The sequence below is a fragment of the Cinclus cinclus genome, chromosome 3 (assembly GCF_963662255.1).
Source record: "Cinclus cinclus chromosome 3, bCinCin1.1, whole genome shotgun sequence".
Lineage (NCBI taxonomy): Eukaryota > Metazoa > Chordata > Aves > Passeriformes > Cinclidae > Cinclus > Cinclus cinclus.
This window is the reverse complement of record NC_085048.1, coordinates 69,619,728-69,638,424: the sequence shown is the minus strand read 5'-3', so window position 1 is coordinate 69,638,424 and position 18,697 is coordinate 69,619,728. Positions and strand designations below refer to the sequence as shown.

General features: G+C 38.1%; 1 protein-coding gene across 1 annotated transcript in view; it reads right to left on the bottom strand.

Moving 5' to 3' along the window:
* The window catches only part of PCNX2 (pecanex 2), a 150,614-nt gene that overhangs the window by 87,473 nt on the left and 44,444 nt on the right, over positions 1–18,697 (bottom strand). Inside the window, exons 13-15 of the mRNA XM_062489044.1 lie at positions 17,013–17,184; positions 11,972–12,082; positions 11,325–11,416 (exon numbers count right to left, since the gene is read on the bottom strand). Of these exons, the coding sequence (XP_062345028.1) occupies positions 11,325–11,416; positions 11,972–12,082; positions 17,013–17,184 (375 nt within the window). The remainder of the gene's footprint in view (positions 1–11,324; positions 11,417–11,971; positions 12,083–17,012; positions 17,185–18,697) is intronic.

The following is an 18,697-nucleotide window of genomic DNA, read 5'->3' as shown; positions in this document are numbered from 1 at the left end:
AAAGAAACTTGGAACAAATCCATAGCAATTTCACTTACTAATTGTGTTTCTTGTCTCCACATAACTTCTACCTGATCAACCAAATGTGAACTCACCAGATTCTGGCATCAGAGCACCTTCTGGACAGGTTTTGAGAAGCACTGCTTGTAGGATCTGTGAAACTTCAAGCTAGTGCAAATAACACTTCTGCACAGTTAGCTCTTGCTTTAAAAACTCAACATTTAGTACAGCACCAATATTTTCAGAAGATAAATTAGGTTTATTAACCTTATTTTGCTCAGTTATATGCATGATTTCCTAGCATGTTAGGAAACACTCAATTTCTTTCAGATGCAATGAATACTGAAAATAAACTAACTTTTTTTAATTGTGAAACATCTAACCCATTGCAGCATGGAATTTTGCAATTTAACTCTGAAATTCTCATTATCCTAAGAGTAGTACCAAAAAAGTGAAATTATAGTACCAAGAATCATCTTCCCCTCATCACACTACTGAACATCACAAAGATAAAAGACAGAAGAGCCTAGTTCTATCAAACAATCCCACCCAAAACAGTAATTACAAACAAGAGAAATTAACGTGCTACTACTGAAAGAATCCACCACTATTTATTTGACAATTTAAACTTTACCACATGATCCTACTCCTTATTTCACTGTTCCCAGTTTTTGGGGCCAAATGTATTTTTGGTTAGTTTTTCCCATGCTTAGCCTCCTGTTATATTCAATTCATATTCTTCAAAACACTGAAGAATATTAACTGAAGCTAAAATGTTTTAAAATGGCTGAATCACAGCCTATCCAAGCATCCTTTGCATTTTCAGGGCAATACAACTGTGTACAGATCCTCCCAGTAGCTTCTAGAGCAAGACTGTCCCTTTGCCTTGCAACTTCCTTTGAAAACAAAATACTATCAAGAGTAGGGCAATATTCCTGATATTTACATTTATTAGTAGCCAGTTTGAAAAATCATTCCACCCTCTTTCTACTGTAAAGCTGTACATGGATGAATCCCCACATTAATGTCTCAGGAACTCAATTTCCGTATTTTCTGCATATTACACATAGCTTCTGTGTGGCCTGAGCTCCATGTCCAAACCGTCATTGTCCCCTCAAAACTCAGACATCAGGGAGCCAGGCAAGCAGGCAGGACAGGCATCAATATTGCTATGTGCCTAGAAAACAGGATTTTCCAGAAAAATGCTACACAATGTTGTAGAAAAGATGAAAATGAGCAAAGGTGTCATTTCTCCAATAGGTGTGATACACCCTTTTGCATTTTGTCATTTTTCTCCCCAACTAATGATGCCTGGTAGCTATAAATGAAAAAAGAAAAAAAAACCAAACAAACAAAAAAAAAAAAAAAAAAAAAAAAAAAAAAAAAACAAAAAAACCAAAAAAAAACCAAAAAAAACCCAAAATAAAGCAATATAGTTGATAATTGAACAATGATTCTTCTCAGTGGGAAAACAGGAATGACAGGTTTGACTCTCAGAAGCTGGCATTTTCTGTCATACTAGACAGGGACTTTCACTTCCTAGTTTCCCTCATTGGGTTGAGGTGACAAGTAGTGCTTTCACAGACAGTTCTGGCTTTCATGCAGACACTCACGTAGTTATTTTTAAAACAAGTTAAACAGACTTACAGGGCTAAGGATGAAAGCCATGAGTTACAACAGACTCAGTGGTGGGAGTGGGGGTGTTCCATTGCAACCACAGAATTACCTAATCCCAAAACAATCTACCAAAGGGGAAGATAAAGGTGTCTTTGAACTTATGAGCCTTTTACCACTGCCAGAGGTGGGAAGGCAAATGTATTTTTAAAAAGTAGTGTTCGCAGTTTTCTGTCCTACATTATTTATCCTTTTTACTTCTTTCTTCTCCTAAAGACATGCGCATAAAACACACTTACTTTTCAAAGATACACTCAAATAAATCCTATTTTCTATTCCAGAGACAAAAAGTGCTCTGAACAGAGTACCAAGTATGCTAAGTAGAAATTCTTGTTATTCTTTTTTTTTTTTTTTTAATTTCAGAGTATTCCAAAATTCATCTCAACTCAACAGTGACCTTGACTGTGGCAGTGACAGCACCATTGAAGGTGAAGGTCCTGGCACAGGGGCTGGATTTTTAAACATGGAGACAAACTCCAGTTGGTCTTCACACACCTGGCTTTCCACTCTGGTGATTTCATCACTATTTACAGAGTCAGAGTTCTCTGGGTTGGAACGGACCTTTACAAGTCAGATAGTCCCTTGTGCAATTCAAACTTTCTTGCTTTAAACTTACTTCCACAGATCCTCATGGATCTGTGCCATTGCTCACATATCAAGAAATAAGCAGAAGGGCTGACAGTCAATCATTCCACACATGTGATGGCAACGATGGAAATAAATACTATCATCATACTTCTGAACATCTAAAACACTGACTTTCTGAAAGAGACTGTAAAAGGGAACCCTTCTCAGCCCAAAAACATGAGAAAATAGTAAGAACATGCTCTCTACAAGTGTGCCGGTTTTGCACATTTGACATTTGGTGAGGAGGGAAGAAGCCACCCACAGAACTGACTTTTCTGAGAGGATCTACTTAGAGCTTCCCCTGCGTCTAACAAAAACCAACCAGTGATTGGTTTTGAGAACTGACAACCTGTTAAACCACTGAGAAAGCTGAACATGCCTCTGTGAACACACACTTTCAAACACAGCACAAAGCTTGGGAATCTCTTTCCCTTTTGGCCTGAGAGCAGGTAACAGGCAGGCCTGACTGTGCCAGGCCGGGCCGGGCCCGTGCGGCCCATGGGGCTGGAGGGGCTGGGCCCAGCAGGACCCTGCCTCTGCTGCAGCGCTGGCCAGGCCAGCAGTGAAACGCCACCACTGCTAAGTTTCACCAAAAACCACCAAACAGGGGCAGGGGGAGCCATCGGCCTGAGAATGCTGTCGCTGTGCTCTAGTCTAGCTGCTACGATCCAAGCTTCCCCCTCAGCACGACCGCCAAAAAATTCTCCACCAGCAACAGCTCTGGCTGCGACCCGGCAGGGATCACATCACCATCTGCAGGCCTCGGGAAAAATGTTTACTGTTTCAGTGCACGGATGAGATTTGCAAACCTTCAATTCTCTCTTGAGTGAGAAGGTAGAGTGGAAACACATAGAGAACAACATAAAGCCACCAAAGTCAATGAAATACAAGTCCCAGATGGGAGAGATTGATGAAAATGCCTCACTCTTAAGCTAAAATCCTCTTATAAGGCTATAGAGAAGATATGATTGATACATCAGACTCTTTTCCCTATAACTCATAGAATGCATTTGGGAGGATGAAGCATTCTAACCACAGACATGAGCAAAGACATTCATACTAAACAAGCAGATATTGAAGTAGCTGTGGTTTGATAAGAAGTCTGAAAAGAGAGAAAGTGATGAAGACCCTTTGCCCCCAGGGAAGAAGAAGACCTCTGTTACAAAAAATGAAGATAATCTCAGAGTTAGACAAAGAAAACCTGTACTTTAAATAGTTAACCCTTAAAACAGTACTCCATAAATTGACGTAACTTATGAACTCAGCTATGGGAAGGCTGTAAAAATGGGAGAGACTTGATTACAGATTTCCCAAGAGGCTACTATTTGTGGAAATTGAAGCCATGAAAAACTGTTTTCTTGTAGAGAAGTCTCCATAGAGTAACAAGAGAGCCTCCTCTCCCTAAATAAATTAGAAAAAGACTATTTTAGAGATTGTAAACTGACTAATTCATTTCTGTATGTTGTCAATGTGAAAAAAGAGTGTAGGGGGAAGGAGAAATGTTCTGAAAGTTTTATTCTGATTCTAACTATTTTTTCTTTTAGCTTCTGTTAAAGAAGTTTTTTCTTTATACCCCTCAAAGTTTAAGCCTGCTTTACCTTCCTCCTAACCCCATCTCACAGCAAAAAAAGAATAAATAATTCTAGTGGGTACACTGGTGATTTAGCCAACACCAAACCCACCACATAAATTAGTACATTGCCAAGAAATCTCAAATTAGCAAACCAAAACCACTACAACAAGGCTAACTATAACCTTAACACCATATTACCATGGATACTCCATTTCAGTGAACACTAACAATAAAAATACGTGAATTACTAAGCCTCGTGTTACACAGATTAAAGACAAATTCTAGGAAGAAATGCCCACCAGCCTTATCTTCCCATCATGCATGGAAAACAAAGCACTTTCTCAGATGACCTCCAAAAATGTGACAAGTGATAAGTTACCAGAATACAGGTACCACTGCCCACTCCACGTAACACTGGCCCTCTTTCTCTGGAATTGCTGCTAGCTTGGACTATATTTTCACTGCTGAAATTTAAAATCCATAAAGACTGGACTGATAAAGGGGTGTCCATGTGTGTCTATACACACCATATTACACAATAGGATCCCAGTCTGTGACTGGAATGCCTTGGCTAAAAAGCAAGATGAGCAGCAGCTTCAAGCAGGAAGCATGGATACTTACGTTTCACATAATGGCGAGTTTATCCTAAAGAAACAGTGCAGATTTCTACATTTTTGTACAGTGACATACAGTGAGAGCAGCCCTGGGCCATGTCGGACTCTACATTATACTCAGAAAACTAAGACCATAACTACTGAAGTTATGTCTACAGTACAAGACTTGACTATGGCTGCAAACTTCACTTACTCTAAGGCATGATATCTAGGAATACTCCCCAAAATTAACACCCCTAACAGCTCTTGCTTGAACCTCAGGGGTCTCTAAATTGGAAAAATATTGCCTCCAAAACGACCAAGAGTATTCTATGCAGCAGAAGTAAAGCTGTCCAATAATAATATACTTCTATTTTTAGTCACTTACACATCTAGGAATTCTGTCTATACACATGATCCCATTCACTGCTGTCTAGAAATTTACTTGGGCACTCAGAAGATTGAGGGAGATGTATGCTTGTAACTCTTTCCCACCATAAAACCCTAAGACAACTATTTCAAAATTATTAGTACACAGATGAATACTGCATCACTCAAGATGGGAAGCAAGAAGCATTGTTATTCTAATTAATAAGTTTCAAACTCATTAAATAAAACAAACTATATCAATGTGAGCTGAGAACAGTTTAAAACCCACAGGATTTTTAGTAACTGTCCATTGAAGCAATAAATAAACCACCAGTAAGTACTTTCTTCAGATATGAGGTAACAGAAATGGTGTAACTTGTATTTCAAAAAATATACATTTACACAGAGCTGGAAAAAGCTGGTGTGCCACATATGAATACATTCACATCAGTTTAATATTTCTGACCCAAGTCCAAAAATCTGATTTTTTTTTTCCAGGCTGATTAAGATAAACTGTAAGTTCTATACTGAAAAAAAGAAAAAAAATATCTGGATGACATGTAATTAACTGGTTCTGGATTCATTTCAAATCCAAACCAACTGATATGAACAGAAGGCAGAAGACAAGGACTGATTGATTCCAGAAACATTCAGGGACGTGCTCTTCTGCCCCACGGCAAAACCCTGGAACACTGGAATGCTAAAGACTGATATCAGGATGGCTAAATTCCAGACCAAATATTCATAGAAAAAGTAAGAGAGCATACCTGACTTTTTTTTTTTGTTTTTAAACATCTCTTAAATATATGGGCATAGACAAAACAGATGGAGCAGGAGACAAAAATCAGTACATCATGAAATTCTAGTCAAGTGAAAAAGATGGCACAGAAATTCCCATGTCTCCAATCTGATGGATGCAATATCTGAAAAATAAAAACACCTCCTCCTGGGAGAAGAGAAAATCCTTTCATATATCAAAGCTAAAGTGCCAATTTCTGTTCAAGATTACAGGATTGAAGATGAGATCAAAAATAAAGCCAGGTTGAAGTGAACTCAGGTCATGTTAAACTAAGCGTGGTTACCCCAGAGTACTCACTACTTTCAAAAAAAGTAGTGAGCCAAAAAATTGCTGCTATTGGATGTAAGAATCCAAGGAATGAACAAAAGAGCTGATAAAACCATGCTTTGTATTAAGCAAAAGTAAATGAAAGTTCATAGAGGACCTGGAAAGAACTGGAATAAGGAGTGATGGTATCATTAAACAGAGGTCTAGGAGATGAAGAAATTTCAAAGCAAGCAGGAGAAACTCAGGTTTTTGCAGAATCCAAGACATATATCTATGTACTTGCCTGAAACCAGGTGTACAGTATTGTTATATGCAAGGATGGATGAGCAGCTGGTGTCCTAACAGTCATAAAAATGTGTTGTGGGCTAAGACTTATGAAGAGATGCTCTGCAGCACCTCAAAGCTGTAACCAAGTCACCTTCGCATCACTGGGATAGCACAAGAGAAATCTATCCATGTGACTTCACATCATCACCACAGGGAACAACTTCTGCACCAGTCAGGACTTGTAAACCTGTTCCACTCTCAATACACTGCTTTCACTGACAGCAGTGATAAATAATGTCCTGCCCATCAATCCTCAAGGCCTCAAACACACAGACAGAGACCAGCCATTCTGCACTCACGGTTTTTATGGAGAAATCATCTGTTGTAATTTCAGATGCAATACTCTGTACTTCCTACTGTGAACAATTTTGGGTTTCTTTTTTATGTGACAGCTTCACAGAAAATGAAAACTGATCATCCCAGCAGTAGCACCATGAGAGGAAGTCTTGACAAGATGCAGATCCACAGCTCCTCCACACCAATATCAAGGAAGGGCAAAGCTGCTCAGGAGCACTATGAGGACAGGAGCCATTGACTGGTCACAGCAGCTGGGCCCTGTTTGCTTCCCAGTCACCTCTGAACAACACATTCCCTTTTTTCCTCCAAGTGTCCAAGTCACACAGCACACACACAGGTATCATCATCTTGCAAAGAGCCTGTGCCTGTCCTGGTGACAGTCTGTCCTTTATTTTAGTTGCGTGAAAGTGTGCATTTGGCCACATAACAAACACCCCAGGTCTGCCAGGTGAGCAGTGTGCAGCCACTCCCCAAAACATGTCACCTTCTGATGAAGGCCTGTGATGGGACACGTCAGCAGCCTGACACCTGACCCTACCTGCACCCTCACTGCTCCCACAAGACTACAGATCTGTCCACCCTTTTTTAGGTGCTATTGTGCATTTTAGCCTTAAGAGAGAAATATTTCTGGTCATGTGGTGGCAAAGGCACTGCAAGGTCACTCAGAAAGAGTGACAAGGGCAGATGAACTTGTCAGACATGCCAAACCTTGTCTGCAAGTCACAGGATGAACTCTCAACTGAGAATACTGTATAATAATTTTCCTCAGGCAACTCACCTGAATGAAAATCCATGAGACTTATCAGTTGAACTGCTAAGTTAAACTTACTTAGATGTAAGTTAAATTATACATTAATACCACAGCTGCTTTTTCATAAAGGCTCTCAGTTGGTCTTGTACAACATAATTCAACAGCAAAATCAGTCTGGACAAGGCAGAGGAATTCAGCAAAGACCTGCTAGTCTCATTTTTCAGAGTTTCTAGTCACATGCTGAAAATTACCTTGAGTGCTTACACTGTTCCATTGACATCCCCCAAAACAATTCTTACTTCCTAGTTTTCTAAAACTGAAGTTATAGAGTGAACAATTAATTGCTGTGAATTTGCTATTCAAAAATGAATTTCAAAATCTGAGCACAACTAAAACTATTGTATGTATATATATAGCTAATGCCTTAAAAAAGAACAAGAAAAACTCACTTAACATAGATTTATTATAAAATAAAAATTGGTTTTACTTTAATAAAAAGGAAAATAATATGGTAAATTAATTATTCTTCCAATTAAATTCTTCAGGAGTAATATATTTCCTGTCAGAATAATTAATGTGCACAGAGAAAGCAGGTTAAACTATTTCATCCTGCAAGATTACAAGTAGAACATCACAACCACTTAAGTAAGGAGAGAATCAAGCCTGATAACCCCAGAATGTTCTTCAGGCTGGGCATTTGATGTGAGCAACTGTTCACCAGCAAAAAGCACAAAATCACTTAAGAGATCCATTCTCTTATTTATTTCAGGAAATAGAACTCTGGTAGTTACACCTGCTGAGCTATAAGATGTTCTGCCAATAAATAGAGTTGACATTTGAGGATGCTACATTTCAGCCAAAAAAATACGCTTTGCAACCCAGAAGTCTTCTGCCAAATTGAATCCATCATGTTTCCCTGTCCTGAAAAATTTTGGTTATGGTGATTTTTGATTTTTTTTTTACCTCCATAAATACTGAAAATTTTGCTCTGTTGGTTTTGGCAAACTGACCAAAAGTAAAAAGAATAAAATACGAATTAAAAATAAAAGCTATAAAATGCAAGTATGGAAGAAATGTTCCTTCTAGCTTGAAGAAAACCATGTTATCACTGTTGTGCAAACACCTCAGTGAAACAGACTACAACATTTGCTCAGTCTTGAGTTAAACCCTACAATTTCTAGCACACCAAAAATTTAAATCTTCACTGATTAAGATCATAAATTGCTGCTCACTACTTACCAAAACAGTTCGAGTTATTTACAGGGGTATTAGACCACCTTTCACAGTGGGCCCTATTCAGGATCAGATTAAGCCCATTTCTACACTTCCTCCATCAACCAAATAATCATTCTCGCACAACATTACAGAAATCAGTTCAAAGTAAAAATCTCTGGACCTGACTGAAAAACAAGGAGGTATAGCACAAGTGCTTATTTCATAAGTCCTAGAAGAAAAAAATTTATGAAATTTCAAGCACCCTGATAGACTGGGATTATGAGCTGAAGCAAGAGGAATCATCTTTACATGCTTTAAATTAACCTCCTCAGAAGTGCCTTTATAAGAATAGTGCCATTAAAATTCAAATTAACTCTAACTTCTGTGTGAACAGTAAGTCTGAACTTAATATTAGTAATTTACAACAGCTATCTTGTAAATCTTTCACAGCACTCAACTTCAAGGTAGCATTAAAAGCATATTTCTAAGCAGTTTGAAGCCTAATCCATGAGAAGATTGCTTATCTACAAAGCCACCTGCATGCTGTAATTTAAAGTATTATGCTGAGAAAAGAATATGTAAACTATTTTAAGTGGCTTTTTTCCCCTACTGTTTACAAAAAACATTTTTTGAAGCATCCATAGCACAACTTCCCTACCCTCCAACTAGTGAATCATCCTCTGTTAATCTTCGGAAGAAAAAATGAGAAAAAAATAGGAAAAAAAAAATCCATCCCCAGGTATTTGCTGTTTAACAGTAGTTTAACTGCTGCCCTCCATGTAGCTCTTTTCATTTTTATCATTGTTTCTCATCCCAGTTACCTATTTTCTACCTCTGTTCTTCCTTAAGGAGAGCCTCCTTCTCCAGCCCAGCTGCCAGTTTCCAAATTGTTAATATAGCCAGAAAACAGTAGTAGGAGTACTGGCTCCTTTTGCAGGAAACTGCACAAGCAGCAGTTAACCTTTGTAGCATCAATCATACAACTGGGTCAGGTCTAACCATTACAACTGAGAAACTGGGTGAGCCAGGTGACAGGACATTCCCTGGGAGAGCACTACATGTTCAAAGACATTTAATTTCAAGTGTTTTAACACAGCAGCTTAGTCACTGTAATTTATTTTGTAAGGACTCAAGCCACCAAATGTGTTTAACACATTTTACCTTATTATTGGGAGTGGTTAAGAACACACAGCCAGTTCTGATCATCTACAAGTAACCATTAAGGCATTATAATTGTCCTTCTTTGATTTAAGGCTCCTATTCAAGATTTCAAGTGAAAAATTGTTGAAGCTACGATAAGAAATACTGACATTCCTAAAAGAATTCCCTTAAAGGAATACCTGACTGCCACTCTCATCTGTGTAAATCACCAGCCTGGGTGCTGACATTATACATCCTTGGCAGATGCAGAACCTCATACTGGGTTCTCCATGAGTGCTGTGCATGTGCCACCACAAAGCTTCCTCTGACATGTGCCCACAAGATGTCAAGGGCAGCTTGTCAACCAGAGCTCCACATCCTTCTGCCCACCTGCATGGACACTGACAGCATCCAGCCCTCAATGAAACACTGCCAAAAGGCTGTCCTTACAGTGTAAATCTTCTTACAAGTCTAACATGAGACTCTGATCTTGCTGTATTCACTGGGAATTTTACAGCCAACCACCTGAACGCAGACAAAATTTCATTGCCATTTTTTTAAATGTCCCATGCAGAGGACATAGGCAACTACACATTAAAATTTAAAAAAAATCATTTAAAAAAAGCTTTAGGTGGAATATTACCCCAAACTGGGCATCACTGGTAAGGGAATAAATCCTATGCCAGTGTAGAGAGCTGTGGCACACCTGCATCCTGAGCACCATACACAACTGACTCTCCACATCTGAAGTTAATAGCAGAGCAAGAGAAAGCACAGAGTGGGGTGACTAACTGAGCTACCTCTGAGAAAAAAGCTGCTTTACAGGGAGACACAAGAAAGGCTGGGACTCAACAGTTTAAAGAGATGGCTGGGGGGATATATCTGATGCCTGCAAAACTGTAAAGGCAGCAGATTAAAAGAATGCAGACCAGGTTTCCCACAAATCCTACAATACTAGGCATCAGGAAGACCTGGTGAAATTAGCATATCAGCTTAAAACCAACAAAGGACAGCACTGCTTTGCACGAAGCACAAAGTGAATATCTAGAATTTGTTGGCACAAAGCTGTGGAATCAGAGAGGACCAGGACATTCAGAAAGGGACTTAAATTCATAGAAAATTCCATAGACACCAAATGATATAAGCACACTCGCTAACATCCCTAGTGTAACAACTGTGGGATATTAGGGGAAAAAAGTGGCAAACCCAATCATCTGGCTTGCATTAGATTCCTAAATTTCATTTTCCTGTGGACATAGACACATTACTTACTTAGATGGTCCACCGGTCTGCTCAACGTTTATGTTCTTAGGCATATTCTTATGAAGCAACAGCAAAAACCTTACTAGAAATTATGAGCAAATTTGACCTGGCTACGCAGGTCAACAGAGTATGCAGCTTTTTAAGTCAAGGCTGCTATTTATGTTTGTAGAGAAAATTCAGTGGATCATTTCAGACTGATACATATAAGAGGCAAATAATCACAGGTATTAGATACACATTTACTTCAGAATTTCTGCTACAGTTTTGGTCTATTTCAGTGTAACTAACATGCAGAAACTGAAGCATGGCTTGCAAAGCTTATCTTGATAAGCAACGACAATGTAGGACCAAAAAATGCTACTCTCCCTAGATTACATCAGTTTCCAGCTTGAAATTTTGAACTGTTCCAGTGTTGCTTTTCTGGCTTACCTTCACTGCACTGAAGCAGAAGGCGTATAGGACAATGAGAACAACAAAGCTTCGGGAAATGCTGTACAGTGCAGATACGAACCCAGCAGCAGCTGAAATAGAGACATGTGGTAAGTGGGAGGAACTTTGTTTCTGACCCAAACTAAGATGACAGTAGATGCATCTCAATCTTCCCTGCTACTTAAAAAAAAAAAAAAAAATTCCCACTACCAACAAAAAATCTCATCTCTCAAAGGCCTCATTAATATCTGACTGAAATAGCACAAAAAATATCACACATCAAATATCTTAATATGCCTTTCTGTGGAAGAATGCAATTCTTTTTCCTAGATGCTAACAGAAAAAGAAAGTTAAAGTTTTTGTTTTTGAATAAGTATAGTAAAGATCCACATCACACATGCCAGGAAAAAGCTCTTTGATATAAACCATAATCTGCAACCTATAGTATTGAAAACTTGTATACAACTTTGCAAAAGCAAAAAGAAATCAAATCAAGTGGGTCTTACAAGTATTCACCCCACTGTTAGATGAATAGGATTAGCTGATGAGCTTTAACATGCACTGTGCTATGTAACATGCAATAATATATTTCAGTTTGAGATTATAAACCCAGAAAGGGATAGCTCAGGCTACAGATGGCTACTTACCAGAACCACCAAAAAGCAACATATCTATTTGTTCCAAAAGATAAATGCAGAAGGTATTGATTTGAGGGAAAAGTCCAAGAAGAGAAATTGCAGGAAAGCAATATAAAAACACTAAGGGGAAAAAAAAAAAAAGGTATTTTAGAGGACAGTCACACATCCAGTGTATGGAAAATAAAGAAATATGCATGACAGCAGAATAAGAAATCATTGTAATAAATTCTTAAGATTATTCAAGTGAACGTACCTTAACCTTAGCAGCAATGATTACACTTTCCTTCTCATGTATTCAAAATCAATAATGCTATTTTACACATAAGAAACTAAAGCTCAGTGTTAACCTTAAGATTGATTTTGGATAAAAAACAGTGGCAGAAAAAATAGCATTATATAGCCTCCTTACTGCTTCTCAAATACTTTCAAGGTTATATTTGTTCCTTTCAAAGTAGAGAAATTTTAATTTACAGACTTTGGAACTTCTTCCTTGAATCTGAGATGGTTCAAAAACAGCTATAACAATTCAATATAAGCAAAAAAAAATTAATATCTCAGACCTGAAATATCTTGGCTATCACAGTATCCTGCCTCTTCCAGCAATCAAGAGCAGACACTTATAGCAGCCCCCAGAAATGGGAGAAACATATGGTGAAGCTTCCCCAGAATATTCCACCAACTTCCAGAAGAATGGACTTTAACTTCACAGTAGTGAAAGAACATTAAAAACAGGAGAGAAACTCAGGGGTAAAACCCAGTCTTGCAGCTTTACATACTCTCTTTCTGAATAGCAATGCCAGTTTTAACGGGTGCCTCACAGATAAGGAAAAACAGGAGTCATAATTCAGGTAATCATGCTGCTAGTCCTCTGTTCTGTTCACTTCCAGCAGCCCTCCCCCCCATTAATTTACTCAGCTCCACCACAGAAAATGCTAAGCAAGGCTGTTGAGCAAAGCATCTAAATACACACTTGACCCAAGTGTAAACGTTCAAGGATACACACACATATTTAATCATATTCATATTCTTACTACTTCATTATACTAGTACCACAATGTTCTGCACAGCAGAGAGAGAAGTGTCAGCCACTCTTCCTTGTAAACCAGTATGTCTTAATTTCTTTAGATCCTAGGAAGACTGCAGTTTCCTCCTATTCATTCTCATAAAAAGTAAATTAAACAAATCACTAGTACAACTTATTGCCCATTCCCCTGGTCAGATTTTTGATAAGGAAACAATAGGATTTATGTTCTTTGCTGAATGCTAATTTCACATCTGCCAGGTCATCTTACTAAGGCATCTTAGTAAGCACTTACTTGTGCTAAGAGGAAACAATACACCAAGTTTGATCTGACAGCTTTTATCTTCGCTGTATTACATGCTACTGTTATCTAATACTGTAAATCTTGCTGAGAAAGTCCAGCACAGGAAAGAAAACAACATGCTCAAGTGTTAAATACAGACAACACTCACTTAAGTATACTTGGATTCACAATGCACCTTCAACACTACTTCCCACTACTGGCACAGATTATCCATACGTAAGATGAGCAAATACTCTCTTCTCAGTCTTTTACATACAAATGCCAATATTAAATTCCTCTTCCTCTATTACTGTGCACATTTTTAGATATTCCACCAAGTCGTGCCAAGCCAAGCCAAGCAAGGATCACTCTTGAAGACAGGCAATAGCATGACAGAAAACTGCTCAGCAGGCTGTGTGGACCCGCCATGGATTAACTATCCTGAAATCACACTGCTGAAATTCTCAGAAGATATTGTTCCATGGGCAGAGGACTTGCAGAACTGCCAGAACTCATCTAAAAGACTACTGACTTACAGCCCAAATGATTGCCTTTGTTGTGGCAACCTCACAGGTCAAATAAGAGTAGCAGAAGGAAGGATGAGATTAAAGAGTTGACAGTACACCAAGATATATAGAGACAAATGTAAACAGGAAGGGAAAAGCTAGTTGACCATAAGACTGTCCTCACCTCATCCACTCTCTATTAATACCTTGAAAAACCCTAGCAACTTCTTTAGCTAAGGCAGCTTAGTTTCTCTCATCCTGCACCAAGGAGCACAGTGGACAGGAAAATAAACAGCTGTCACCTACAAAAGGATTGAACTTAGAAGCAGCAGTTTCCCTTTTGGGAAGTAGACAATAAAAGTAACTGATTAATCCTATGAAATTGCATTATTAGGTCCAGAGAGAATTTCTTTACACATCACGCATTTTCATACAGACCCATAACATCTTTAAAAGCTGGACCACTAAGAGATCATTATGCAAGCTGCTGCATTTAACACTACAGTTTTCCTCTAAACAAGCACCTATCATGTAAATGTGAGAGGGAAACACAAAATATGACTTTGGAAAATTTATGTCTTTTGAGAAACATAGAATGGCAACATCACGTTGCCAACATTTTAGACATTTAGAAGAAGATTATTTTAAAAAAAATTATATACCTGAGTAGTAAAAAATGTTGCTTTCACAAGGAAAATAAAAAGCATTATTTCAGTGAGAAAGTATTTTTGTTTCTCCACTCCTGAACATGGGAGAGCATAACATTCATAGGCTTTCTTCCCTTGACAGAAGCTCAGTCACTGTTAAATGGAGCAGGGAGAGGACTCACTATCACAAGATTTTGCCATCTTCTGATTCTTAAATCTTCTGCCAAATAATTTCACTTACCTGTTGAATGTCTAAATGGTTTCATCACAAGAACTATTGTATATAAAATGCACAATGACTTTTGTCACTAACCACACCTGTAACTCCCAGTGACTGAGGTTGGTTGTCTGTGCCCTTACTTGCACTTTGTCTGTGCCCTTACTTGCACTCTGTATGTTAATCTAGCAAAAATGTTAACTGAAATAAGGAATTCAAGATGGAAGCCACAGTAAGAATTAGTCATGAACCCCCAACTAACAGGAATATAAATCAGTAACAGAATCATCACCAATTTAAAATGAAACAGAATCAGATCATGAGTAGATTGAAAATAAATGAACATGTTAAAAACCATGTTTCATAAGCAATTAGTTTAAACACCTAACCAATCTGCAATTATTTTCTTTTATGACCCTGTTTCAAGACTTTTATCAGAGTATAATATGCAGCATCACACAAGCTCTTTGGTATGTTCTATGATTTCCATGGCTTTTGCTTTCTATTGTAATAAACAACTGAAATAAAAATACTTTTCCTTTCCTTGGTTCTTACAATACAGTGTCGAAAATTCTCTGACTTCCAAACATATCAACTCCAAATACCACAATAAATTACGATTAAAATATAAACTAAAGAGTCACCATATGATGACAGACCAATAAGAAGATATAAAAAATACCTAGCCAATAGGAAGAACTGCAAGACAGTAGTAAGACTTTATTGGTATTCAGAGGGACCAACTTCCCTCATTATTGTATAGCCCAAACCAAATACTTCTATACCTTCATTACCTAAGAGAAACTACACTAAAAGTGCAGCAAGATGCCAGACTACCATGGCTTACAGAGATCACTGCACTGTGAACAACTGCAACCACTCACAGCAGCCAGAAGTTAGAACTCCCATAGAGACAAAGAAAGGAATAGCCAAAGCACAGCATCAAACATCAATCAATATACATCAGCAAAATAAGAACAGAGGACAAGCAGAGGGAAAGGGTTTTTTCTCTCTTTGTCGTTTAACACATGCCAGTGAGGGAGATGAGCCTGTCTTTCCTCTCTCCCTCACCCCCTCCTTGCTTCAAGAACATGCTCTGCCATCTCTTTTGAAACCAGCCAAAATTAACACATTTATAACCACACTTTGTTTTCTTATACTGGTTGCTATAGTTTTTCATTTATCTCTATCCCCAGTGTCATCTACAATTCTTGTTGAATTATTTATCAGCATTTTTACTGTTCACCTTTAACAGACAGAGAAAATAAGATGTAAGGAGAAACTTAAATGAGACCAAAGTAAAGTAATGAAAGGAGCTAATTAAAATAAGTGAGATGCAGCCCTTCACATTCCACTGTTTCTGGTGAGAAGAACTGGGAGCCATAGTTAAGGATCAGGAGGCTTTCATAAAAACACTATGCCTCTCCGGAAGTAAGTCTGACCTGAGTATGACAAAAAGCAAGTACAACAGTCACAGGTGAACAAAGACTTCAAAGGTCATATACTATATCACAAAAATATTTTTCTTCTACTACAGTGGTTTCTCCTGGTTCTAAATTCACAAACTAACAGACCATCTTTGGTACACAAAAACACAGCTTTCTGAGAAATTTTCACAACTTTTACAGTAAACCTCACATTTCTTACTTTGTACATTAACAGTGTTGCACTATTCATGGGAGTCCAGTCCAGCACTTGATTCTGTGACTCAGCTGGTGTAACATCACAGTTATAGACTGTAAGTGTGGTGTGCAACAGGAAGAAGTGTCCTGACAGAATAAGGTAATGTCAGCTGTGGCCACTCCAAATTAGTGCCAAGGGACCATCAGACCTGTCTTGGGGCAATATCTGAATGTCCTCAGCAACCTCAGAATGTGATTCTAGAAGGAAACAGGTTGAAAGAGCTACTGCAGATTTGGCTGCTCCACACTAACTGGTCTCATGGTAAGTATGATTAAACTAAACCAAGATAAAGCACTTTCTTCATGATCAGAAAATTGATGCCCATGTGAGGAACTGGCATAGATTAGCTTCCAGCCATTAAATTTAAAACTCAAGTTATTCTGCAGTAACTGCTCCACACAGACAAGCCGTTACAAAGATTAACTGCATTTCACAGATGATGATTTTTGCTAATAACATCAGTGACTTCTAGTTTTCCATGGAGACATTTCTATGAGCCTCATTTCATTAAGAACTCCTTTTGCATAGGGAAGGTTCCCAGAAGCCCCCTGCCCCATCTTAAGTCATTCCAAATGTTTCAATCAATTTGACTTTGAGTTGTGCCTCCATAACTTGCATTTGATTGTCAGCATGGGAAAATAGAGACTCACAACTTAATCTCTTTTTGCAGTCCTAGGAAAAATATTGACTCACCTATTACATGGTCTCTGGCTGACTGGAGAGATCTGGGTGAGAAGAGCTTCAGGCCATACATTGTATAAACAGGAGGATTTGTGTCTTTAGATCCAGCATCTAGCAGCAAAATAAGGCCACACAATATACAAAAATATACAGGTCTGCTGTAGATTATGATTTTATTGTGTCCCTGGAAGAAAAAACCAAAACAGTTAGAATTTTATATTCATTCTTCTACTGCATGTACTGCATTAACCTGGAGAGAGGGTCAGGGGTCAGACAAAATATTTTAATGACTTATACATAAGTACTAATAAAAATGTTACAAGGTATTTTATCATCTCCAGACTTTCAAAAGACACAATGAGCAGTTAAGACTGACTCCAGCAATCATTCATGTCTTTGAAAACCTATCTTTCTGAACCCTTCAAAATTTACTAATTCCAGGAGTCATCATTTTCTGTGGAGAAAAAGACCTCAATCTGTCTGAGTCTTTCTTTTCAGTAGAAAAATAATTTTTCTCTATATTTCTTTTATTTTAAAGAACATCTGCTTCAGGTGGCTTGACTTTATTTTTTTTTACTTTATGAAATACAAAATTAACTTAATTTTTAATTGAATCCCAGGAAGAAAAAATAGAATAGAGCACATCCCTGGTAGCGTGTGAGGCATGGGGATGGATTTTTCTTCACCAATTTAATTTTTTTGTATCTTTGAACCACTTGACAGCAAATCAGCATGCCTTCTGAACAGGGTGACACTCATCAGCAGTTTCTGGTCTGCTTCTCATAAGGCACTCTGAAATGATGATCCAAAGGAATTACGATGTGGAAGGAATCTCAACTGATGTCTTTCATACACGTCTCTCAAACAACTGATTCCCACTAATCCCACAAAACACTCCTGTGGGCCTGCAGGCCAGGGAAACTAACAGACACTTAAGAAGAACCTTAATAATTCTCCTGGTAGCAAGCTTAAGGGTAATTAAGACATTTCAAACACTGATGAGTCAAAAGATTCCTTGAGTGTGAAAAGCCAGGAGCAAAGTGAAGAGATTCCAAGTTTGCTTTGCATAAAGCTGCTGTGCAACTGTTCTTATTTGAAAATCGTAATTTAAGTGAGCATAATAAAAGATCCTGTCTTTTTTTTGAGTCTACTTACTGACTTGAAACTGTGGCCGTGTTTGTTTGGCTGCCAGCCAAGCCCGTATGTTAGATTGCTATTAACTGAACTGTGCTCTCTTTTGGGATCAATCAGTTAACAAGGTGGCAGATTACCGGGAACTAGGGGGCTTATATTGTGCCTCACATCACTGGAATGTGAATCAAGTCAGGGACACAAATCCTTGCTGTTTAATCAATTTCAATTTTACTACTGCCTTTTTTTTTTAAACATCATTTATGTAAAATATGAGCTGTGCCTTAGGAAAAGAAACCAATAAATATGCACCGAAACAATTGCTTTAAGTTTTATATCCTGATGTTTGCTCCAGATCAAATTCTGTTTTATCGTGATGTTACATTCTTGTCTCACCTCTTGAACTATGGAAGCCACTTTTGTCTTTGCATGGTGATTCTTTGAAAGCAGGCTAAGACAGATTTGATGACTACAAGCCCAGAAGTTTAACACAACACATCCTGCAGTTCCAAGCAGGACACCGATATACTCAATTAGGATTACAGCATATATTTAACTCTTATTTC